This window comes from Megalobrama amblycephala, linkage group LG3 (assembly GCF_018812025.1).
Source record: "Megalobrama amblycephala isolate DHTTF-2021 linkage group LG3, ASM1881202v1, whole genome shotgun sequence".
Taxonomy (NCBI): Eukaryota; Metazoa; Chordata; class Actinopteri; order Cypriniformes; family Xenocyprididae; genus Megalobrama; species Megalobrama amblycephala.
The window spans coordinates 28435386-28461617 of NC_063046.1; the positions used below are offsets into that span (position 1 = coordinate 28435386).

The 26232-nt window shown below is 35.8% G+C and overlaps 3 protein-coding genes across 7 annotated transcripts in view; all 3 read left to right on the top strand.

The window, feature by feature from the left end:
- The window catches only part of ptprja (protein tyrosine phosphatase receptor type Ja), a 34003-nt gene extending 22708 nt beyond the window's left edge, over nt 1-11295 (top strand). For 4 of the 5 annotated variants that reach the window (XM_048184839.1, XM_048184841.1, XM_048184842.1 and 1 more), the window contains 17 exons: nt 90-356; nt 1148-1402; nt 1665-1937; nt 2018-2161; nt 3047-3245; nt 3477-3589; nt 3997-4078; nt 6785-6832; nt 6942-6950; nt 7261-7348; nt 7649-7739; nt 7829-7902; nt 7987-8121; nt 8320-8436; nt 8739-8899; nt 9021-9156; nt 10100-11295. In XM_048184839.1, the coding sequence (XP_048040796.1) occupies nt 90-356; nt 1148-1402; nt 1665-1937; nt 2018-2161; nt 3047-3245; nt 3477-3589; nt 3997-4078; nt 6785-6832; nt 6942-6950; nt 7261-7348; nt 7649-7739; nt 7829-7902; nt 7987-8121; nt 8320-8436; nt 8739-8899; nt 9021-9156; nt 10100-10255 (2348 nt within the window). In that variant the 3' untranslated portion in view covers nt 10256-11295. The remainder of the gene's footprint in view (nt 1-89; nt 357-1147; nt 1403-1664; nt 1938-2017; nt 2162-3046; nt 3246-3476; nt 3590-3996; nt 4079-6784; nt 6833-6941; nt 6951-7260; nt 7349-7648; nt 7740-7828; nt 7903-7986; nt 8122-8319; nt 8437-8738; nt 8900-9020; nt 9157-10099) is intronic. The other variant, XM_048184840.1, reaches the window with a different exon arrangement.
- Nucleotides 11296-11704: 409 nt separating this feature from the next.
- On the top strand, nt 11705-16017 carry LOC125264989 (serine/threonine-protein kinase pim-1). The gene is made up of 8 exons (XM_048184846.1): nt 11705-12189; nt 12468-12686; nt 12961-13052; nt 13242-13292; nt 13473-13851; nt 13982-14158; nt 14262-14350; nt 14440-16017. The coding sequence occupies exons 1-8, from the start codon at nt 11856-11858 to the stop codon at nt 14449-14451; spliced, it is 1353 nt and encodes a 450-aa protein (XP_048040803.1). The 5' UTR covers nt 11705-11855; the 3' UTR covers nt 14452-16017.
- A 1168-nt stretch (nt 16018-17185) lies between these two features.
- On the top strand, nt 17186-25886 carry slc22a18 (solute carrier family 22 member 18). Its single transcript, XM_048184847.1, has 11 exons — nt 17186-17452; nt 17665-17907; nt 18838-18935; nt 19132-19277; nt 19365-19497; nt 20209-20318; nt 20435-20545; nt 20870-20970; nt 21093-21194; nt 21330-21450; nt 25239-25886. The coding sequence occupies exons 2-11, from the start codon at nt 17812-17814 to the stop codon at nt 25415-25417; spliced, it is 1197 nt and encodes a 398-aa protein (XP_048040804.1). The 5' UTR covers nt 17186-17452; nt 17665-17811; the 3' UTR covers nt 25418-25886.
- The last annotated feature ends 346 nt before the right edge of the window (nt 25887-26232 follow it).

Below are 26232 nucleotides of genomic sequence, written 5' to 3' on the forward strand. Positions count from 1 at the left end.
CAGGATTTCATGTGGCAGACTGTTATAAATAATCATGCACCATATTGGATTGTACTAGTGTTTATAGATTATGATTGTGTATGTTGCAGATCCAAACAGACCAGGAGAGATTAAGGATGTGTTAAAGAGCAATCATTCAGTGTTGTTTCAATGGGCTGAAGCTCAGAACATGACAGCTGGCAGCTTCAACTACAACCTGACCTACTGGTCCAGCTATAACACCAGCCCATATCTCACTTCTAATAACACTTTCCTTGTGGACGGCTTGCGATCTGGAACATCCTATAATGTTTCTGTGACTACTGTAGGGCCAATGGGTTTCCAGAGTGATTCTGTCACTTATCATGTAACCACCAGTAAGTTCAGCAAACATTTTGGGATCAATAAGTTTTTCTTAAAAGTAATTCCACAACATTCAGCAAGGTCACATTAAAATGATCAAAAGTGTGATTAAAGATTAAAGACTTAAAGATTTCCATTTCAAATAAATGCTGTTTTTTTGCAGCAAGCACAATCGTTTTCAATATTTGTCATAATAATAAAAAATGTGGTACACTTTACAATAAGGTTACATTAGTTAACTACATTAATTAACATGAACTAAGAATAACATTACTTCTACAGCATTTATTAATCTCAGTTACTATTAATTTAAACATTTACTAATACATTATTAAAATCAAATGTTGTATTTGTTAACATTAATTAATGCACTGTGAACTAACATGAACAAACGATGAACAACAGTATTTTTATTAAAGATTAATAAATACTGTAACAAATGTATTGCTCATGGTTAGTTCATATCAGTTAATACAATAACTAATGTTAACAAATGAACCTTGTAAAGTGTTACCATCAGTGATTTCTGAAGGGTCATGTGACACTGATGACTGGAGTAATGGCTGCTGAAATTACAGATTTGCCATCACAGCAATAAATTACATATTTAAAAATATTAAATAAATAAGTAAAAGTCACCTTCTATGTTCCACATAAGAAAGACATTCAATCAGGATGAAACAATGTGAGTAAATATTGACAAATTTGGGGTTAACTGTGCCTTTAAGATTTTCATAAAACTATCATGAATATGTGCATTGAAATCTCCTCAAGTCCTCATCCTTCCCTCTGCGTCTGTTTTCAGAGCCTAATCCTGTTCAAAACCTACAAGTTAATTTCAAAACAACAAATGCCATCTCTTTAGTTTGGGCAAGAGTGGAAGGTGTTCCGAAATATGTAGTGAGGGTGTACAGTGGCAAGGTAGAGAGCAACATGACCAGTACACATAATAGTGTGACGATTGTCGAACTGTTGCCTTCAACGCTCTATAACATCAGTGTGCAGAGCAGCACTTCTGACAACACAGAGGGAGATGCTGTGTGGCTGCAACCATGCACAGGTTAGTACAAACACACTATAAGCTGTTATATTTTGTATATATACTTTTCTTAAGATTCAAGACTCTATGAAATTTGCAGCATTCAGCATTAAGTTCTCTTGTGCTGTATGTGTAATTTTTTTTAGCTTCCCCTTTAAAAATGATTTAAAATAAGTAATCAAGAAAATCCTTAGTCTGGTCAAGTTCATTAGAAATAGTTCTGAATGTCTTGATTCATTAAAGGGAAAGTAATATTGTCTTTGGTGTGTTTTGCTGTGTACAGATGCAGCACCAGTGAAAGAGGTGACCTGTATGGGTCCTAATTTAACCTTCCCAATGCTCACCCTCTCATGGAGCCGTCCTCCTGGTGACACCCAGACATTTGAAATCAAGCTGTTTAACTTTTCTAAAGAGTTAGAGAAAAATCAAACCACCAATCTAAACTATAACTTCTATGGACTCAAGTACAACACTCTGTACAATGCCACGCTTTTGACTCAAGGCTGTGGGAAGCAAAGCACAGTGAAGGAGATCTCCTGCAGGACCGGTTTCACAAGTAAGGAGAGTTATATCTGTTTTGTATTTTGTTTTTATGTGGGTGCACATCACATATTTCTTGTTTTCCTGTGTTTGTAGAACCTGTTACACCTAATATGACCGCAGTGAGTGTAACTGATACACAATACAACAAGTTTACTGTGAGTCTTGCTCAAGACATCTTTAAAGACACATATGGTCCGGTGATCCATTATGGTGTGCTTGTCTCCTCCGGCACAGATGGTATGTCTAATAAACCTTTTATGACTTTTGAGACTTTTATGTGTCTTCTTTTGTAATTCTCTAAAATTCTTTTATGGCTTATCTTTTGTATGTGTAACATTTTACTGCTATGTTAGTAATTGGGTAATGAAAAAATACTAATTTACGCTACGGTTCAAAAGTTTGGGCTCAGTAGGATTTTTAAAATGTTTTTGAATGGAGTCTCTTATGCTTGCCAAAGCTGCATTTATTTGATCAAACTAGAGTATAAACCGTAATATTGTGAATAATAATAAGAATAAATATAATTACAATTTAAAATAATTGTATACTATTTTAATACATTTTTAAAATAATTTATTCCTATGATGTCAAAGCTGAATTTTTAGCATTGTCATAATCTTCAGTGTCACATGATCCTTCAGGTATCTTTGTAATATGATTATTTGCTGCTTAAGAAACATTTTTTATTATCAAATAAATTAATATTTTTGTATAATTTTTTTTCTGGATTCTTTGAATAGAAAGTTCAAAAGAACAGCGATTATTTAAAATGGATCTTTTGTAACATTATAAATGTATTTACTGTCACTTTTGCATCCTTATTGAATAAAAGTTTCAATTTCTTTAAAAACAACTTTTGAACGGTAGTGCATATAATTTTATTATATTTTATCAAAACGTGTTTGATCTTAATTTTCCTTTTTATTGCTCTATTACTATTCTTTTTAGATGTATGATATGCTTGTCAATATATAATATATCATATAATATCATATAATATAGTAAAAAAGGAAATGAAAGTTAAAAACAGCTTTTGCAAATCCATGTATATTATAAAAAAGAAGAGTTGGATTGTAATCATTGTGTCTTTGGTGCACTAAATATGAGTTTTGCCTTCTGCAGGTTGCAGAAGGACTAAGTTGGATCAATGCCTGTTGAACACCTATGAGGATTGGAAAGCAGAGCGGTGCAATACATTCCTGGCTGCTGTCAAAAACACAGCAGGGTCTAGAAGTGTGCAGGACCAAACAATCATAATTGGAGATGAAAATGAGTGGAATAGTTACAAAAATGGAGAACTATATGCCAAAGGCAGTTACAAGTAAATCAATACACTTCCTATACTTTGCAATAACTTCAGTGCTGCGTACATTAAAACCATCATAACAGTGTTATGGATATTTCCATCGCTAAACTAAACTGAACTACTACTCTATGTTCCTAATGCTTCATAATGCTTCATAAAGTCTCCATATTCTGGAATACCGTGTTTAATCACACAACGCTATTATGTCTTCTGCATTATGTTGTCATGTGTTTGAATTTCTTGCAGTTTTGCTGTCGTCACTTTCACTCATCTGGAGATAAATAACAGTTTAGTGGATGTGTCTAATTCATACTACTCCATATCTGACTTTAGACCCATCACTCTGCCACAGAACCCAGGTAACCACTGGGAGACTTTCTCTCAAAATTTAAAGCGCTTACTACATTGCACCTGCGTTTTTCAGTAACACATCCCTGCTAATGTCACATGACATTTTTTTTGATATGTGTAAATGACAAGCACATTCTCATTCAGGGCAAACAATTTCCATTTTAGTTTTGTTTTTTTAATTGACTTGGTAACACAATAACTGTACCAACGAATGTGCACCCGAATGATTTGTTACTTATTCAGTATAATGAATGGATTTGGTCCATCATTTGGATAGTCTTTCCATCTGAAACTCTAGAGCCACAGTTGAAAAACTTTGGAGTGTATATAAATTATATAAAGTTTGATCAACAATTCCATACGGTTTTATTTTTCTTGACTTGACTGAACTGATTAGTCTTTCTCCATCCTTCAGCGGTAATTCTAGGAGCAGCTGCAGGAAGCTGTGTTGCTGCTGTTCTTGTTGTAATCATCATCTGGGTTGTGGTTTGTAAACTGTAAGACATTTTACACATCTCATTCATAATTCTTGATGTTTAGAGTGTTTTAATGGTTTGATTTGGATTGTGTGTTGGAGATGATAGATTTAGAGAATTTAAGATGACTTAAGGCCCGTTCACACTAAGAACGATAACTATATATATAACGATAAATATATAATTCTAAAAATCGTTCTAAATACAAAAGAATTTAAATGGGGAAGGAGACCAGAGGCTGTTTTTTGAATGGATGTCAATGGATGATAGGCCTCACTATGTTGATTAAACAGCTTTTGTGGGGAAATCATCATTTAATTAATGGACAGCCTGTTTGCTAATCTTCAGCATGTCTTACACTAAACGATACTTTCGTTGGGAACTATATGTAGATTATATTTTTTTTAAGAGAAGGCAGACTAGGGAATGTTGTGACTGATGTCACTGCCATTAGACGATAGGCTGAGAGGTACCGCACGTGATTAAGTTTCTTTTCTCCAATGGTAAGAGATACAGACCCTCAATCTCTGGTTTCTAGTAATCCTGTTGTTTTATCAGGGTTGGAGCAAAACTGTGCAGAGCTGTGGCCCTCCAGGAATTGAGTTTGAGACCACTGATATAGAGAAACGATATCATCAGGATCACTTTCACAATGTTTTTTTTTTTTTTTTTCAACTGTTGAATGATAAAATACTGACAGCCAACCAGAATAATCAAGGTATCTTCCGCTCATTCGTTTTTTGATTTAACATTGAAACCAGAAAAACAAGAGAACTGCACTTTTTTTTTCGTTTTTCATTTTTAAAAAGAAAACGAAAAAAACAAAAAAATTGGCTTGATTTTCCATTTTTTCATTCGGGGGTTGGAAACTAGTGATGGGGAGTCGACTCCAAAAGAGTCGATTCCTCGACTCTGAATAGCCCCAGAGTCGGAGTCGACTCCAGCACAGGAATCGACTCTCGGTGTCGACTCTGTTGCTGTGTCCGGAATCGCTCACTTGTTTACTGATTCTCGAATCCATAGCCTACATAATGCATGGCAGTTAAGTGCATAATGTCTATGGTTAAGTGCACTAAGCAAGGAACAAAATGAAGCGATGAATTCAGACACTGACGAATCGCATCAGAGAGCTCAGAGCTGTCGTAGAAACTTTGTCACATAGCCTACATTTTTGTAGCTTACTTTTAGATAACAGTAATAGTGACTTTAGTTTGTAACTATAACTCCGTGTCAGCTTTAGTATTGATGGTAGCTTATATTATTGCAATAAATATAGATTTGATATTCCATAGTTAACCGTGTTCATTAAACTAACTAACCATACATAAAAATAAAATAAAAAACTCACATCAACAATAAACACATTAATAACTGTACATGTATGCATTTTTATGTATAACTCTCGTGTCCAAGCACTTTTAAGACAATGATCATGTGTGTTTAGCGCCATCCGCCGACCATTATAATGAGATGAATTAATTAAAGAATCCCTGCTTTCTCGTTTATTTAATTCTGACATAATATTCGACCACAGATGTTTTTCATGACTTTTCTCTCAGTAAAAATAGGTATCGGCAATTAGCATTGATAGGCTACTCATCAATCATCTCTAAATTGGACTAATTTGGACAGCCTCGCTAAACGTGTGTTGTTTTAATGAGGGGATTTAAAGGCTTTGCGTCGGGGAAAAATAAATTAAGTGTGTAAGGACTGCCATCTTGGCTTGTTTATGACCGTGTTTTGATATACATTAAGTAAATGGAGTAAATTCCATCGACTCCTACAGTGGGAGTCGGGAGTCGGAGTCGACTCCAAAAAACCTGGAATCGAACACCCCTATTGGAAACGAATAATCGGCTCGAATATTCGATCTGTACATGTGGGCGTGAATGAAAAGCCTCTTTCCGCTGATTGGTCAACCAGAAATCAAACCATGTCGTCATCAGTTGTTCATCAGTTCCGCTCAACAGAATAAAAGTCCCTCGCTCTACAGCTGTACGATTCCTAACGCGTTTATTCTACATTTTTTATCTCTTTCTTATCAAATAACCAGACTAGTGAATGGCTTGACACAAATCGTACTGGTGCAGAGTCAGGGCTTAATTCTATGTAGAAATAAATTAATCTACACGTGAAATATCAGTTTATCTCATAAATATTAATTTACTTTGCAGCTGCACAAAACTACCCCCTAGCCTACAACTTTGGCTCACTGTCTGTTTTATTTAAAACAGAGCCGCACCGCTTTCTCCTAAAGCGCTTGCGCTCCCGTGGCGTCTGTCGTTGCTATGCAACCATGAACTGCGCTCAAGGCAGTTTCAGCAAAGGATAAATTGATTTCTAGCCCTTGCATTAGCTCTACTACTAGATCTATTTATGGAGATGCCATATAAAAACCAGCCTGTACAGCTATGATCAGCTGTCCGGCTGAGCTTTCGATGTTTTTTTGTTACGAAAAGGCCGAAGCTGATCGGTTGGTTCTTGTCACATGACCTAAGTTGCGCTTGCGGCATTCTGCGCCTGGAAAACGCACCGCATGCGCGTCTCTGCCGCGCGGCTACATTTGAATATATCGATATAAATATCGAATATGAGCGCGCAAAAGACGCGATATGTGAACCCCTAACGTTAGTTATCTTTATAGTTATCGTTCTTGGTGTGAACGGGCCTTTAAACTGGATAAAGTTTGGTGTGTAAACTTTGGCATTTATGCTCTCACTATCACAGGAAGCCAAAAAAAGATGTTCCTACTAGTGTTCCTATCCACTCGATAAGGTCAGTATACTGGTTTCCTCAAAACAACTTAATAAACACTGGAAACAAACAAAAGAAAACAGCCTTTTAATATTTTTTGTTTGTTTGTTTGTTTGTTTTTTTCCTGCAGAAACAAAGTGTAAGTAATAATACATATTTGTCCACTCTCATTTTTTGGTGCAAATATTCATAATTTCACTGAATAATTTTTGTTTTTTGTTTGTTTTGTTTTTTAATGGGAAAGAATGTAAAATGTCTCATAATAGCAATGGTGATTTCCCAAACTTGAACATAAGCTCTTTTTTTCTGTAAGGTTTATGTTCATGTATTATTGTATTGGCATATCATAATATACTGCATTATGATATAATATACTGCATTATTATCTGAGGGGTTTTGTATAGTTCAAATGCATATTTTCTATCACATTTTATTTAATGGTGTCACAGGAGTGATCCAATAAAGGTGGAGGATTATGAGGCTTACTACAGGAGGCAAAGGGCTGATTCCTTCTGTGGATTTGCTGAAGAATTTGAGGTGATTATTTCTTTGGTTTCTTTGTAGATTTACACCTGATCAACTATAATAATAAATAATGATTGACTGGCATTGCAAGTATTGCAACTAGATTTCCATACCACCATTACATCACCATTGTTTTTGGTCCAAAAACTGTAGTAGCAATGTGTGATTGGTTTGATTTGACCATGTTGTGTTCCTCTTCATTCAGAATCAAATGCTTTATTACAGATGTTTAGTTATTTGTGTAAATATAGTAAAATCAAATGGCACAGAAAATAAATGTTTGATTAAATAAATGTATATGTGTGTTTGTAGGATCTAAGGCCGGTTGGGATAAATCAGCCGAAGACTGTTGCTCTGGCCCCTGAAAACAAAGCCAAGAATCGTTATAACAATGTGCTGCCATGTAAGAACCTGTGTGTTTTACAACACTAAGTTCCCTCCACATCTAGTCTGTTCTGGACATATTTATAATGGTTCATGTCTTCTCAACAGACGATTCATCTCGTGTCAAGCTCTCTGTGCTCAGCAGCCCATTTGATGACTACATCAATGCCAGCTACATGCCGGTAGGAAAAACGACAAAAAAATATTAGCTTTTCACATAATTGTCACACTAACTGTGTGATTTTTTTTTTTTTTTTTTTTTTCAGGGTTACACATCGAAGAAGGAGTTTATCGCAGCCCAAGGGCCACTGCCCTGCACTGTCAATGACTTCTGGAGACTGATCTGGGAGAAAAATGTGCAGACTATTGTCATGCTCACCAAATGCAACGAGCAGGGACGGGTACAGTATACATTCATACTTCACTTTATCTGTGAACTCACCTGCCGGAGCCTTCATTCTTCATGTTTCATTCAATTTTATTGTCAGATTCGGATACATGTCTTTACCAGCACCTAAATCGCTTGACCACTACATATTCAAAGTTCAATTCCTCATTCAGATTCTCGTCTAAAAATGTTGCCATAATGTTCCTCTCAGGTAAAATGTGAGGAATACTGGCCAGCAGATGTAAATCATTTTAACAATCTGACAGTGACGACTACTTCTGAGATCCCATTGGAGGACTGGACTTTACGTGACTTTGAAGTGAAAAATGTAAGTCTATATTAATATTAGAGATAGACCCATGATTCTGTAACACTAAATGACCACAAAAACAGTTTTGTCGGTGTTTTAATTTTTTATACTGCTTTGGTGTATGTATGCATAACATATTTATGATGAAAAATTATCATACATTTGAACAAAGTACATCACAGATTCTAAGAAGTCACAATTATCATAATTGGTATTATGTTTGTAATATCTTAGTGTTATGTCTTAATTTGTAACATTATCATCATGTAGTGTAAAGTACTGTGTTAATGTTTTTGGATAAATGATTCCTGTCATGACAGGTGAAAACAGCAGAGACTCGATCAGTTCGTCACTTCCATTTCACCGCATGGCCAGACCATGGAGTTCCTGAGACCACTGAGCTTCTCATCAACTTCAGACACCTGGTGCGAGAACACATGGACCAGTACTCAAGACATTCACCCACTCTTGTGCACTGCAGGTACTTGAACAGTTCCTGAGCTCTCGAATAGACAAACACATCTTCTCAACACTGTTTTATTATTATACTCCAACAAAGAAAAAGTATCATTTTCTGCACACTTTTTGTTTTCATAATACAGTGCCGGTGTGGGCCGGACGGGAACCTTCATCGCCATTGATCGGTTAATCTTTCAGATCGAGCGGGATGGTTTAGTGGATGTATATGGGATCATCCACAATTTACGCATGCACAGACCACTGATGGTACAAACAGAGGTACATTCATTAATACATTTTTTCATCTCTCTGTGCTGATTGTGTTCTCTTATCCACCTTATTCTTAACGTAATAGCACGGGTGTAGTCATTGTAACTTAAAGGGTTAGTTCACCCAAAAATTCAAATTCTGTCATTAATTCCTCACCCTCATGTCGTTCCAAACCCATAAGACTTTCGTTAATCTTTGGAACACAAATGAAGATCTTTTTGATGAAATCTGACAGCATTCTGTCCCTCCATAGACTGCCTTCACAACTTGAACTTTGCTTCGAGAAGTTCATGAAGAGATCGCACAATGAATCCATATGAATTGAGCGGGCTAGTCCAAATTGTCTGAGGAGACATGATTGCTTTTTATGATGAACAGATTTAATATAGGCTTTTATTCACATAATCATTGATCAGTGAACATGCGCAGAAGCTCAAACGAACTTGACGCATGAAATCAAACCTCTTCTGGAAGCTCAAACGTGCTGCGTAACACATGGTTACACAGCACAATAGTTTTACCATCTCTTTTTGAACTTTTTGAAGCGTCAAAGTTCAAGTTGAGAAGGCAGTCTATGGAGGGACAGATTTCATCAAAAAGATCTTCATTTGTGTTCTGAAGATGAACGAAAGTCTTACGGGTTTGGAATGACATGAGAGTGAGGAATTAATGACAGAATTTTCATTTTTGTGTGATCTTTCCTTTCAAGTCCGGTCTTTTCCAGTTATTTTGGCTGTACACTGTAAACTGTCCATTATGCTGATTGATATTGCAAACTGTTACTTGTTATCATATTATTTTAATTTATTATTATCACAGAAAATAGCTTACCTCTGCATTGAAAAATAGAGTGGATATATTTTAAAAATTATTAGAATTTCAATAACTGTTTTGTTAAGCCATAATCGGAATCTTAATTTCTAACAGGCCTTTTCTTTCTCTACTTCTGCAGGATCAGTATGTGTTTCTTAACCAGTGTGCCATGGACATCATCAAGTCTCGGACTGGAAACAATGTAGATTTGATCTACCAGAACACAGCTGCACTCTCTATTTATGAGAACTTTGAGCCCTTGAAAAAACCAAAAAATGGCTACCATAAGGCCTGACCTTCTACCTTGAACAGTTCGCTGCACTGCTGTGAATGAAACTTTTTTTTCTCTTTTATTTCATTTTTAAATTTTTTATTTAAAGAGGAAATATATATATATATATATATATTTATTAAGAAGTTTGTTTATAAAGGTATATATTAAGTATGCTGAAATATTTTTTAAAAATTGTAATACAGAAATGTAGCTGCAGGGAATTTTTGTAAGAGTTTTCATAGAATAAAGTTGATAATGTTTCAGTGATGTAATATGGCATCATAAAAATGGCATTTCCTCAGACAAGGTGACAGGTGAAATGAAGATGAGCATGAATAGAAATATAGAATGTAAATGTGAAAACGTCACATAGAACTTCATCATAATGTAATGCAGTAACATTACATTTCTACTTCACTGCAGCAGTAGTGAAGACAAGATGGCTTTTCAAAACACGTCTTCTATGATTTAACATAGCAATATGAGTGAGTAGGCTGGTAAATGGTTGACAATGTGCAGTGACTTCATCCATTGAGGGATGCTGTAGGTTGTATCTGTATGCTGTTGTGCCAAGATGCAGTTCATAGGTCTGTGGCTTCAATATATCTATGATTTCTCGATTTCACAGGTCTAAAGTTGATCTTAAATGGACCACAAGGATAACAAGTTAGCAATAAGTAGTAGCGATGCATTTGGTTTGTTTCTGGAATTACGTGTTCGCAGTAAAGATACATGCTGACCTGTCTGTTTTTTTGTTCTTTTAGAATCAGGTCAGTTTTGTATGTGCCTACTAACAATTTATTATGAAAAGGTTTTAACAGAGTATGACTCTGTAACATGTTAATGCACTTAAATTGTTATATTTGTATATAATATATTTTGTTCAAACTGAACTTTCAAACTATTTTTTTCACAAAGTGTTGTTCCAGGGACTTTTTTTCTTGTGTGGTTTTAATATTTTTTTTAAATTATTGTTTATTGATACTCTGCTGGTCACGGCAAAGAACCATACAGGTGAACTCTGTATTATATATATGTAGGATTAAAAAAGCTGCACTTTATTTCACACTTTTGTGGTGATTTGTGTGTGTGTGTGTGTGTGTGTGTGTGTGTGTGTGTGAGAGAGAGAGAGAGAGAGGGTTTTTCATCAAATAATTCAGTCTTGGTACGTTTTAAAACTAAGTTGTATGCAGTGCAAGTATATGAACATTTTATTTATACACATTCACAAGTAGTATGCATGATATGATATTTTATTAAGTGAAAAAAATTATTATACGTAACATTAAATACACTAATAATATTAATGTATAATGTAAATATTTAGTATGTATTTTCTTATTTATTTATCTATCCATACATTTCTTTTTCTAACTATTGAGGATGTTTTTTTGTATAATTATCTTAATTTTCAAGTAATTTAACATTAGATATGAATGAAATGATACATTCAAATAACATTAGACATTAGATTTGATGTTGCTCCGCTCGAGCGCTTATGACATCACAATGAATTCGAAGAGTTCAGTGACTGTTTTCATGTATATAAAAGAGTGAAAGTTCTGATGTGACTTTTGTAGGTAGTTTGGAGAGAATTAGCGAGCATTGTATTTTTGTTATCATGGGTCAGCGAGTTTCTTGTGCGAAGAAAGCGACAGGTAGCGAGTGTGTGTACAATTCACATCCACGTGCACCACTGCAAACCACCGCCAACGCGCCAAATCCTCATCAGCTTGAGGAGAGGCGCGCTAGTATTGCTGAGGTAGATGGAGGAGGAAGGGAGGAGAGAGAGGAGAAGAGGGTGAGGAAGAAAAGGTTTTGGAGGAGGCTGTTCTGCTTCCATTTCTCTCGCCCCAGAGCTGAAAAGGGTGAGAAAGCTTGGGGTGAAAAAGTGGAGCAGAGCGAGAATCAGGAGCAAGAGGCTGAGGCGGGACCTTCTAGGAGCTCAACTGATGGTAAATCACATCACCTTTTAGTATATTGGAGCTCTGTACACCAAAAAATCACTTCATCAACACACCTTAGGAGAACTTTAGAACAATTAATAATAATTTAAATAAATAAATAAATATTAGCATAGATTATGCTTTAATCTTCTTATTGTCTCCGTAATGTTTTGATAGGGTATTGAAGTCTTTCTGTTTTGGGTTCGTTTTACAATACTAATTTTGTATTTTGTTGAATTTTTTCCAATTTATTCACACTTTAATCTTGATTAAATTCCTCTCTTTAGATCATATTTCTCTAGAGCACATCACATGTACTGTAGAGGACTGTGATCATCAGGAGCCTCCTAGAAGCAGCCCTGATGCCCTCAAATCTTCTGAGGAGCAGAAGATGCAGGAGCTCCTTCAACCTCCTGTCCAAAACAGTCCAGTTATTCTGTCTGAAGGTGAGATTGAGTCCCCTCAAACAGAACAACAGGACGATGACATGAGCATGAGCATCGAGGGTGAGTTTGTCATAACCCAAAACATACACACATTTTTATGACTACTTGATACAGATTGATTTTTTTTTTTGAGCTACGTTACATTGATTTTTTTGAAGTACAAATATTCCATAGAGTCACCATTGAAACTACTTGTATCATATTATATATGTATTTATATATTATTATTATTATTTAATTATATTGTTTAGACTGAGAATAGTACGTAACACTGCAGAAACTTCTGCAACTGCTTTAAATTGGATCTCAACTACAGTTATATCTCTTTTAATAGAGATCTGCTCAAAGTACAACATTGGCAATAAACTAGGGGAAGGAGGATTTGGTGCCGTTTATGCCGGAGTTCGGTTCACGGACAACCTTCCGGTATGTTTATATATATATATATAATATATATATATATATATATGTGTGTGTGTGTGATAAATGTAATATGTGTGTGTGTGTGTGAATCAAAATTATTTGGAGAAACCCAAAATAGTATAAGATGTCTGTTGAGTATTAATGACTTGAGTGATATCATATGACATGTCAGTTCTTTGTTTTGTTGATCAGGTTGCTCTGAAACTTGCCCGAAAACCAGAAGCCATGGAATATATTAACATTGTAAGTACACTGAGTTTTCTATGTTGATGTTTATATTCAATTGTATATCAATGTTAATTATAGACTTCAACTTATTTTTCACTAGAAAAACATTGACAACATTTTGTCCAAGACTGGCTTAAAACCTGATTTAGGAAACCACCTCCATCTAACCATCATGAATAATTGTCTTTCTTCTAGCCTGATCATCCCAAACCCGTTCCCCTGGAAATCGGACTGACAGTCCTTGCTAACAAGGGCCCCAGTACACCCCACATCATTAAATTGCTGGAGTGGCAGGACCTCCCCAACCATTATATCATGGTCCTGCAGCGGCCCTCGCCCTGCGTCAATCTCTTTGAATTTTTGCAAAGCTGTGGGGGCATCTTCAATGAAGAGATTGCACGCCATGTGATGCGGCAGGTGGTTGAAGCTGCAAACAGTTGCTGCAGTCAAGGTGTTTTCCACAGAGACATAAAAGAGGAGAACATATTAGTGAATACGGACACACTGGACGTGACGCTAATTGATTTCGGCTGCGGGGACTTGCTGTATGAAACGGCTTACCACACCTTTAGTGGTACGTATTATAGCAGTTGTTTGGGACTTAAACTGTAGTGACGAGTTACGTCATGTCATATCCTAAACAGGCTGATGATTGAACATGACACAGTGATAGTAATTCAGACTTACAAATCTATTTCCTCCAGGCACATTGCAGTACTGCCCCCCCGAATATTTCAAGGCGGGCAAGTACTACGGGCGACAAGCAACCGTGTTTTCACTGGGGGTACTTTTGTACTCAATGGTGTGTGGTTATTTCCCAGACCAGAGCGACCATGACAAGCTCAAGGACTGGCTGTGGTATCTGCCGAGCTTGACAAAAGGTGAGTTGTACTGCTTCAGATAATATGATTAAAGAGAGCAGGTGTAGAAGAAGTTTAAGGTAATCAAGTTTAAGTCAAACATCTCTCCTGTCTTTCCACATAGAATGCAGCCATTTGATTAATGCTTGTCTGCATCCTGAGCCTGAGGAGAGGATTCATCTTGACAGGCTCCTTCTCCATGACTGGTTTAAGGTACCTAAGACCTTTAAAAAAGATTTTGTAAAAAGTATATGTAAGTATGATGTTAGACAATAACCCTGATTTTGTTTGTTTTTGTTTAGATCATCCCATAGGTCATGGAGGCAAGAGCACCCAGGAAGTGCTCTTCTGTAGTCGGCTTAGCGTCTGGTGGACCGACACGAGTGGCCTCTCCATCTCTCCAGTCCTTTGCGTCTTGCGAGACTGGCGAGCCCTGGTAGCGTCTGGCGCCAGGGCTCGTGGCAGCAGTATTTGCGCCTTGCGGTATTGCTGCCTAGGGATGTGAAAATAGCTAGTTTGTTTGCCACTTTTTTTTTCTTTGATTATTTTGCTCTGTTTCACGCACACCCCAGTGCCCAAGACCTCCGCACTGCATTTCCATCTTGCTCCTGCTCCAGTCCCAGTGCTCCCCAGAGTGTCCTGTCACGGTTCACCAGGTCCTAGAGCTCACAGACACCCCAGATGGTCCCAGAGCTTCTTGTTTTGGCAACTCCGGTCGGTCAGTTGACAGGGTCCTAGAGGTCCCTGAATGCTCCAGAGGTACCTGTTGCTGCTCCCTCCACAGAAATCCACAGATGTTCCACAGACCTCACGCTCACTGCTGTCACAGAGGCTTCATGGACGACAGGGAGCTTGGGTTTCTGTCGTGACCCAGAGCTGCTCAGTTCCAGAGCAGTAGCAGAGCTGTTTGTCACTGATGCCCCAGAGTTTCCTGTTCCTGTTCCTGCCCCAGAATGACTATAAGAACTCCAGAAGGAAACATCACCACACATTCAAAAATAAACTATGGCATTAAATGTTTTGTTTGTTTCATATTTCAGTGAAATTCAGTGAAACACAATGATGCAAAATATTATTATAATTATTCATTTGTTCTTAATATGTCATTAATAGTATGACACAAAAGAAAAGACAAAAGTTTGAGTTGTTTTTTATTTTTATATCAAATTTTTTTACTACTCACTTTCATTACTGGTGTTCAATGAAAATATCATTCTGGTACTGGTACACATTGCAGACCAATATCATATCACTTAAAATGTTTTACCGGAGGTCTGGAATAACCCAATATATGTAACGATGGTTCTTGTTTTCACAGGAGAAGAAAGCTTTCATGCCTGAGGAATGAGACAGAGTCAGGTAAAGTACAACTTCCTAATAAATCACATACAATATACATATAAATTACACACACGATGCAGCAAAAGCTGAACGCGCTACACATTTGCTGTAAGAAAAACATACATTAGTTTAAAAAACGTTTCAATACCAGATTTTCAGATTTGATTTCAGATATGACATTTAATATGAAGTAAAGCATTATCATATATCATTTGACATTAGAGAGAGCTGCTCACTGTAATTGTTTTTATAATGAACTTTAACTGCTATAAATGTTGAATATTAAAAAAGTTGATACATATGGTTTACAGTTAATATAAGTGGATTCTTTTTTAATTCAACAAAACTAGTTTTAACCGATAACAAGGTTGGCATTACACACTTTTTAAAGCCTGGGAAATGTTGCGCATATGTCCAAATATTGAACTATATTGACATTGATCAAATTTAACATTGAATTCTAACTAATGAATCAAAGTTAGTAAATACATTTCAAATAAATGCAAAGACATTTTTGGTGGACAACGTGGTGCAGTAACTTGGATGGGCTAAATGCAGAAGACTAATTCTGAGTATGGGTTACCATACTTGGCCTTCACATTTCACTTTCACTTTTCACTTAAAATGCAATTTAATCCTGAGATGCAAGCAACGCTGGATTTTCAGCATCATTACTCAGTCTTCAGTGTCACATGATCCTTCAGAAATCATTCTAATATGCTGATTTGATGCTCAAGATATATTTATTATTATTATCAATGTTGAAAGTTCAAAAGAATTTATTTTTTATTAAAGTATTTATTTGAAATAGCATATTTTGTAACATTATAAATGTCTTTACTGTCACTTTTGATCAATTTAATGTATTCTTGCTGAATAAAAGTATTAATTTTTTTAATTTCTTTCCAAAAAAAAAAAAAAAAAAATCTTACTCACCCCAAACTTTTGAATGGTAGTGTATAATGTAAAAGATTTCAATTTCACAAAATTTTCACTTTTTTCAATTTTAATTTTACAAAAGCTTTCAATTTCAGATTCAATTTCTACTTAATCTCACTTTCCTTGATCAAATGGTTAAAGGGCACTAAAAATGTCCTGGTGAGATTAATTTGGGTTTTTGGTATGAAATTAAAATAACTTTATTTTATTTTGCCTTTGAGGAATCAGTGTTACTTTCTAAAGGGTTTTGTATAGTTGGTGGACCTCAGACCCCGGGGTCTGGGAACATGGAAACATGCTCCACCGGAAGAAAATATTGCACATTTTAAAGTTAAATGCATCAATCTGGTGAACTTCAAGAGCAAAATTAAGAGCTCTGACCCCCTTTCATTGACCACATGAATCAGAATAAAAAAATGTAACAATGAACTGTTTTAGTTGTGATAGATAGTGTCTCATTTCATTCACACTGGTGTTTCTAGGAAACCAAACTGACTATAATAATAATGATCTCTAAAAGACATAAATATATTAATAGTGTGCTGCAACGTAAATTAGAAAAATTATATGTATGCCTATTGAGCTTTTATTGTGGCAGATTTTACTTTTCTGTGACAACAAGAGGAAAGGTTACATTTTGCATTTTGTTCAAAATTCGGGTTGTTCTCTCGGTCTGACTCTCTGATGTCAGTTTATCTGTAATTCCCGTCTGGTGACTGGTCACAAATGTTGTAGGTTTGTTGACGGCTAACCTAGTCACGCCTCCAGTGTTCACGACACAGAGAGGAGGAGGAATTTCCTCGACGTTATCCACAACAAAATGGCGAGGACTTTGTATTAATGATGTTCTTTTAGCACTTCATACATCTCTATACATTTTACTCTTTTATTTTTCATAACTAGCCTAAATCCGGTTACTTGTTACAGCCTTTGTAGTCGGTCACTTTAAACACAGGCTCCTAAGGTAGCCTAAATAAATAGGCTTATGTTGGTCTTGTGCGGAGATGAAAAGCCTGCAGATTTGTATAAGTTATTGTAAGTATTTATATGTATTGTTATTATGTTTATATAAATAATAATAATATATATTACATTTTTTATCCCGCGTGAACTCCCCTTTTTGCACCGTAGTGAGCGAAACTAAAATTGCCTTTAACCTGTTGAGAGTCCGAAGACTGGTCGAAGTTCAGCTCCGAGGGTTTAACCTTTCCCTCACATTAAATTATGCTTTGTCACTTGTTCTGCAGCGGGATTCGTAACGTTGCCAGTAAAGTCGTCTCAGATACATTGGAGCAGATGCTCTTATTTGACCAGTTTGAGAAGGAGATCGAGTGGAAGGAGAACTGTCGGGATATAAAAACCTAGAGCTGAGATCTGATAGACTGATTTGGACGATGGATCCTGCAGCGAAACAGAAAGTGATTTATGTCACCTACCTCATCGCAGCTCTGGACATCACCTGGCTCTTCCTCCAGTTCTCCATAACACCGGTTCGTCTTCATTCAGAATCATGTTAAATGAAACCACTTTGAGTCAATCTTTAGCTGAACTCTGGAATGTATATCTGCAATCTGTCTTCTTTCATTTAACGTTAGTGATATTTATATGACATTCCAGTAAACTAAAATTTAAGACTTGTGTTAAATCATGTGAACTAATTGTTTTTACACTTACATATTAAATGCCTATATATAGGCTGTATATATATATATATATATATATATGTGTGTGTGTGTAAAATCATATATATATATATATATATATATATATATATATATAATTATTATTTTATATAACTTATAATTTATATTTATTAAAATGGAGTTTGTATTGATACCTTTTTTAATTGAAAAAATCATGCGAACTAATTGTTTTTACACTTACATATTAAATGGCTATATATATATATATATATATATATATATATATATATATATATATATATATATCATATACATTATATTTATATATATATATATATATTTTATATAAATTATAATTTATATTTATTAAAATGGAGTTTGTATTGATACCTTTTTAATTGAATACATTATTTTTTTAAGTACTACAACAATGTTAAATTATAAATACATTTTTATATTGGCTATGCATATTTGTACATATAGCATAATATATATGGTTATTTTTTATATAATTTATATAATATGTATTATATATTTTTACTTATTTATTATTCACCTGCATTACATCCTTATGATATTCTTAATTTCTTAAGTCACTTTGGATAAAAGCTGCTGCTAAATGACTAAATGTAAATGCTGTATAGCGGATTAAAGCTGGCCATGATGTTTGGCATATTCTAGTCTAATCCAGGCTCTTTCAGCTATTCAGACAGAAAGAAAGGAGTTATAACAGATGACTTGCATTGCATGTTTAGTTTTGTCTTCTGTGTGAAACAGTATTTGGCGAAAAGGCTTGGGTTCGACACTATTTGGTTCGGGTATCTTCAGACCACTGTTGGAGTTATTCAGCTGCTTGGAGGCCCTATTTATGGAAGGTAAGATGAAATCAGATCTGTGTGTGTTGTATATATGGTAGTATATGGTGTTGATAAATATATGTTTGTAATTATGTGTGCTTAATATCTCATCTTATAGGAATATAGTTACTTTAGTTTATTGTATACAGTAGTGATTTCTTTTATTTGCATACTTGGATGTGATGTGTGTCATGTCTGTTGTGTCTGTTCTCAGGTTTGCAGATGTGTTTGGAGCACGCACAGCTCTCTCTGTGTCTTGCTTGGCGTCAGTGGTTTATTTCCTACTGTTGACCGTGGCAGACAGCACTTTTATGCTTTTCGTGCACAAACTACCTGCTGTTTTCATGCATGGACTGCCAGGTAACATGCTCATGCACTCTCACACACACACGTAACTCAAACACACACTGTAAACAGGTACATGATTACATTTGTATCTGTGTGTAGGCGCTCAAATGGTGGTAGCAGATCTGTCAGAGAATGAGAAGCGAGCAGATGCTCTTGGGAAACTTGGCCTCTGCTTTGGCATTGGCATGATCGCAGGATCAACACTGGGTGGGACACTCAGCACACGCTTTGGGTAAGACACACTACACCACCTACACTACCATTATAAAGTTTGGGGTCGGTCAAATTTTTTTAAAGGGATTGAAAGAAGTCTCCTATGCTTTCCATTGCTGCATTTTTTTTTTGAAAATACATTAAGAATTTTGAAGAAATGTATTTTAATATATTTTAAAATGTAATTTATTCCTGTGTTGGCAAAACACATGTCTTCGGTGTCACATGATCCTTTAGAAATCATTCTCATATGCTGATTTGGTAAAGAAACTCAAAAGACATTTATAATCATTATCAATGCTGGAAACAGTTGTGCTTCTTAGTATTTTTTTTTTTTTTTTTTTTTATGAAACTGTGATACATTTTCTTAGCATTCTTTGATGTATGGAAAGTTTATTTTATTTATTTGAAAAAAAATATATATGCTGTCACTTTTGACCAATTTTATGCATTGTTGCTGAATAAACATTAATTTATTTTTTAAAAATCAAGTAGTATATCAAGTATATATATGCTAGCCAACATCTCTTAAAATTCAGCACACCTTTGTGTTAATATGTAAGCTCTCCCTGATACTCGGTGTGCTTTTTGTCCACTAGTATAAAACATTACCATTTGTACTTTGGAAAAACTGCATTCTAAGAAAATCTAATTATGTTTTCTATTACATAAAGATAAGATGAAGGCATCAGTACAACACAATTTAAATACCAACGATTATGTTTTGCAGGGAAAAGTTTGCAGCATCTTTTGCGGCTATCGGGAGTTTTGTTTCTTTGCTGTTGGTGTTGAACTTCATCCCTAAACAGACCAAAATACACACCGTGCCAGAGAGTGACAGTATGATATAAACAGACAAACACACAAGACTCACTTATACACAGAAGAAATACTCTTTACTGTATGCTTTTGCAACTTTAAAAATCTTGTATATTAATACTTTTGTCTGTGTTTAGAGAAGGGATCATCAAAGTCTGTGTTTAATCTGGGGGAGATCACAAGACTGATGAAGTTTCCAGGAGTTGCAAAGACATTTACTGTGAAGATTATGTCTGGATTGCCATCAGGTGAACACATATAGTAACTGTTCCTGTTTGTGACATTAAACTTATTGAAACACAGTGGAAACTTGCATGAAATGAAAATTCATCATCTTCTCCAATCATTTAGTCCACTTATGCCCTGTGTTCTTTCTTGCAATCTACTGCAAGCTTGCATTCAGATCCTCTTCCATCCAAGCAACCACCGATGGATAGAACTAAATCCCTGCCCTATAGTTTTTTCTTTTCGTTTTTGATAATCTGTTTTGCTCAATGTATGTCACAATGCAGAGGTCCATCATTTTCTTGTGTTTTATATATTTATATATTTCTGTTTCTTTTGTGCTTCAGGTATATTTCAAGTTATGTTCTCCATCATTGCCATGAACTTCTTCCAACTGAAGGCAGAGCAGAATGGCTATCTGATGGCTTACTTTGGCATAGTTCAAATGGTATAAAGCACAGGCACACTTCAACTCAATCATATGCCATATAAATAATTTTGGATTAAAGCACTGCTGTGCTGAGGTGGTTTTCTTTGGTAATAAGTGACACTGGTCTCTTACTGTTAAAGGTGATCCAAGGTGCTGTAATTGGGCGTCTTACATCTAGATTTACAGAGTACTCTTTACTACTGCTGTCTGTTGGGATAAGCAGTGTAGTGGGCCTTGCACAGGTAAACTGATATTGCAAAATCTTCCATCCAGTTCCCTTTTTTATTTTTATTTTTAGTTACTATGGAACAATTAGTGATATGTCTATCTCCTTTTAAGTGTTTATGTTTAATATATGTGTTTTGTGTGTTTTTCAGGCTATGATGACCAATGTGTTTCAGTTTTGTTTAATCGTGATACCGATGATGTTTTCTCTAAGTGTCTTCAATGTCATCACAGATAGCATGTTGACCAAGAGCGTGTCTCCCTCCGACACAGGTAATCTACGCACTCAACTAGATGCCCTTGTGCAAAAGTACACATAAATATACTCAATGTTTTCATAATTGCAATACATTTGAAAATGACAGAATAGTTTTTTTTGTTATTTTTTTTATAAGTATAATAATTATTTTAGTAAAGGTTTAGTAAGTAATTTCTGAGAAACACTGTTGAACACCCCTCCCTTCATTGCTCCGCTCTCAAAATGCATAGACATGCAATGCAAAAGTGGATGTCTCTTTACCATAGCTGAAGCGAAGCAAAAAAAAAAAGCTTTGTGAAAAAAAAGTGAAAATGGTGTACAAAGAAAGAAAGAAGAAAAAAATAAACGTACAATACACAAGAGTATATACAAGCAAGAGTTCTTTGTTAGTCGCCAGCAGCACACCAGCTCCAGACAAACAGCGACATTTAAAACTATCCTGTTAGCTAACATTACAACAACAGCATATCTTGGTTCTGTGAAACTGCAAAACCAATGTTACTCACGTATGAAGCAGAAACAACACAACCTCTGTGTATATTTTCAGGCCTTCCCGCTTGGGTCTCTCCAGTACGGTGGCGCATTGCTGCCACATATTATTTTTTCCACTCAATTATGTTGTAATAATTAGATGTTATGTCGTTAAAATGATATCTTTTCTCGTAATAACAAGATGCTATGTTGTTAAAATGACATATTTTTCTTTTTAAAACGACATATTTTGTATGTGACGAGTACGAAATATGTCTTTATCTGATCTATAATAAAGAATTTATATAGCCTAGATCAGTGCCTTTATCACACTTCCGCGTTTGAAAAGGACCCCTCATAATTATTAGCCTATAACAGTGATTAAACCCAAAGACAGTGGGAGTGGGAGTAATGAACATAATACAGGCTAATTGTTTTATTGGCATAATCCCCATATGTAAATATGCACTTTTTAATAATAAAGCACAATTTTATCATTTAGCTGACTTTATTTTCTGGAAAACAAGTCGCACCTGATAATGTCACATGCACCGTGTCAGACTTAGCTCTCTACGCACTGTTCTTGAGCTAATCTGAAGGCCACATGAAGTTTGGAGCTACTGACCCTGCAGAAAGTTGACGATTTGGCATGTGCTGACCCCGCTCTGTGATTTTACGTGGCTGAGTTGCTGTTGTTCCCAATTGCTTCCACTTTGTTATGATACCACTAACAGTTGACCGTAGTAGTGAGGAAATTTCACGAATGGACTTATTGCACAGGTGGCAACGAATCACGGTACCACGCTTGAATTCAGTGAACTCCTGAGAGTGACTCATTCTTTCACAAATGTTTGTAAAAGCAGTCTGCATGCCTAGGTGCTTGATTTTATACATCTGTGGCCATGGAAGTGATTGGAACACCTGAATTCAATGATTTGGAGGGGTGTCCCAATACCTTTGGCAATATAGTGTATATTAATAAATATCCTGACACATCCAAGCTTTATAATGGCAGTGAATGGGACCCACGAGTATGAGCTGAAGAAAGTGCTTCCATCCACAAATATCCATCATAAATGCGTACTCCACATGGCTCCGGGGGGTTAATAAAGACCTTTATCTAGCTTCCACCAGATCGCCTTCTGTATTCAACTTAGGAAGAAAACTGATGTGACGCCTGGTCCGTTTTTTTTTTCATAACTTGAATTTCAATATGGAAGATAACTTGAATACAGAAGGCAATGGTGGAAGCTAGATATTTTACTTCATAACTTGTTACATATGGATTTTTTTTTACACAAATGCATCAATTCGCTTCAGAAGGCCTTTATTAACCCCCCAGAGCCATGTGGAATATGTTTATGATGGATGGATGTGGATGGATGCCGTTTCTTTAGCTTCATACTCATTGGTATTGCTCACTGCCATTATAAACCTTGGATGCCCCAGGATATTTATTAATATATCTTCGATTGTGTTCATCAGAAAGAACAAAGTCACATACACCTAGGATGGCTTGAAGGTGTGTAAATCTTGGTGTAATTTTCATTTGAAAGTGAACTAATCCTTTAACACGCCTCACACCACAGGAAAATCTGATAAGATAATCTGTAGAACCATCAAGAGAATCCGTGCTTTACCTAGGATTGTCGGAAGGGGGGGAGAAATCAGTCCAAAACCGCCCCGAATATCTTGTAGTGTGTGCCTAGCTTTAGGTGCCTTGCTCAAGGGCACCTTAGTCATTTATTGCCGGTATTGAGAATCAAACCCACAAAAGGCCACAACTGCCCAATTTTTAATATTACAACTGGCCATTTTCTAATATTATTGCGGGTCCTAAAACCTTTCAACTGAAAAAACAAAACAAAAAACACTGCGCTGCTGAAGCTCTCTCAAGCGCCCACAGCTAGGTGTTTTCAACAAAGCGCCTGGCTTTTTCAACTGGCTAAAAAATCTTTGGTGGACGCACGGCCTAAGAACAATTTATGTGACAGATCATGTCAGATTTAGTTGCTGATTTTAAATATGTTATTTAAAGGTGCCCTAGAACATTCTTTCACAAGATGTAATATAAGTCTAAGGTATCCCCTGAATGTGTCTGTGAAGTTTCAGCTCAAAATACCCCATAGATTTTTTATTTTTTTTTTAACTGCCTATTTTGGGGCATCATTAAATATGCGCCGATTCAGCGTGCTTCCCCTTTAAATCCTCGCGCTCCCCGCCCCCGAGCTCTTGACTATAATACATTGCATAAACAAAGTTCACACAGCTAATAACATCCCTCAAAATGGATCTTTACAAAATGTTCGTCATGCATGCTGCACGCATGCATCGGATCATGTAAGTATAGTATTTATTTGGATGTTTACATTTGATTCTGAACGAGTTTGAGGCTATGCTCCATGGCTAACGGGCTAAAGCTAACGTTACACACTGTTGGAGAGATTTATAAAGAATGAAGTTGTGTTTATGAATAATACAGACTGCAAGTGTTTACAAATGAAAATAGCGACGGCTCTCGTCTCCGTGAATACAGTAATAAACGATGGTAACTTTAACCACATTTAACAGTACATTAGCAACATGCTAACGAAACATTTAGAAAGACAATTTACAAATATCACTAAAAAATATCATGATATCATGGATCATGTCAGTTATTATCGCTCCATCTGCCATTTTTCGCTATTGTCCTTGCTTGCTTACCTAGTCTGATGATTCAGCTGTGCTGCTCCAGACGTTAATACTGGCTTGTGTAATGCCTTGAACATGGGCTGGCATATGCAAATTTTGGGGGCGTACATATTAATGATCCCGACTGTTATGTAACAGTCGGTGTTATGTTGAGATTCGCCTGTTCTTCTGAGGTCTTTTAAACAAATGAGATTTACATAAGAAGGAGGAAACAATGGTGTTTGAGACATTTCCATGTACTGAACTCTTGTTATTCAACTATGCCAAGGTAAATTCAATTTTCAATTCTATGGCACCTTTAATTGTGATTTTAACAAGCTATTTTGATATTTCATGATTCCCCCATTCAATCAGATAGGCCTTGTTCTTGGATGCCAGAAATAGCTGCCCGGAGGTGTTACAAATAGTGAACAGTGAACAGACTTTCTTTGAAAGAGAATTTTGTGTCCAATCCACTTTTAACAGCGTTTCTCAGAAATCCCTTACTGCACCTTTAATTCATTCTTTACACATTTATATTAACAATATATTTTATAAAAAACAGGATCTTACTGTTATAATTAATCATCAACTAGTTAATCATTCAAAAGGAAACAAAATTCAAGCACTTTGTGTGGTGTTTGTGTGTTGTATTTAGGAACCATGCTGGGTCTGTGTGCTTCGGTGCAGTCTCTTTTGCGAACTGTGGGCCCAACTATCGGAGGATTCCTCTATGAGACATACGGTGTGCCATCCTTCGGATACATCCAGTGTGTCATCAATGCTGCTGTCTTTAGCCTTCTGCTAGCCACTGGAGGGCGCTCACATAGAACATGAACTTAGACTATAAAAATTATGAAAAGGGTTGTTTATGAGTATGGTGTTTGTGGCCACACTGTGTGAGAAGTTTTCAACACACCCATGGGCATTTAACTTACCTCTTCACACACTGGGGAAGAATTTAGTCCCAATAAATAATCCAGCTGATCTTAGTTTTGTGAATGCCACAGACGTTCAAAATATCTTGTTACTGTCAAATCACACCTCTTTAGCTCAGGATTGTTTTTATGAAGTTTCGTATGTTGAAAAGAAGCTGCCATGTAAATGTTTACTGTAGGCCAGCACAAAGCAATGCAGTTTGGTTTTATCTATGCGATGTTAGACTTGATACAGTAATTATTCATTATAATGATGTTAAAGTCAGAAGATCTCATGTAAAAGGACATATTTCAAAAATCCATAATCACCTTCAATGTCATTGTATCTGAAACTACTCAAATAGTAAAATCTGCTCTATTCACTTTGATTGGTCTTTCAGCTCTGTTTCTGAGAAAGGTTTCTGTCTGTCCACTCTTTTCCATGTTTAGCTTCACAACAATCCAGCTGCAGATTATGCAGAGGTGGGTAGAGTATCCAAAAACTGTACTCAAGTAAAAGTACAAGTACTTATAGAAATATTTACTCAAAGTAAAAGTGAAAGTAATAATCCTAATAGTTACTTGAGTAAGAGTAAAAAAGTATCCAATAAAAATCTTACTCAAGTAGCTCGTTACTAGTTACTTTTATTATATATATATATATATATATATATATATATATATATATATACACACACACACACACACACAATAGCATGTTATTATTTAATGCTT

Coding starts and splice junctions, on each gene's coding strand:
- LOC125264989 (XM_048184846.1), top strand. CDS start 11,856: ATGGGTCAGCGAGTTTCTTGTGCGAAGAAAGCGACAGGTAGCGAGTGT. Junction 12,190..12,467: donor TTCTAGGAGCTCAACTGATG/GTAAATCACATC, acceptor TCCTCTCTTTAG/ATCATATTTCTCTAGAGCAC. Junction 14,159..14,261: donor TCTGCCGAGCTTGACAAAAG/GTGAGTTGTACT, acceptor CTTTCCACATAG/AATGCAGCCATTTGATTAAT.
- slc22a18 (XM_048184847.1), top strand. CDS start 17,812: ATGGATCCTGCAGCGAAACAGAAAGTGATTTATGTCACCTACCTCATC. Junction 18,936..19,131: donor GGAGGCCCTATTTATGGAAG/GTAAGATGAAAT, acceptor GTCTGTTCTCAG/GTTTGCAGATGTGTTTGGAG. Junction 19,278..19,364: donor TTTCATGCATGGACTGCCAG/GTAACATGCTCA, acceptor ATCTGTGTGTAG/GCGCTCAAATGGTGGTAGCA.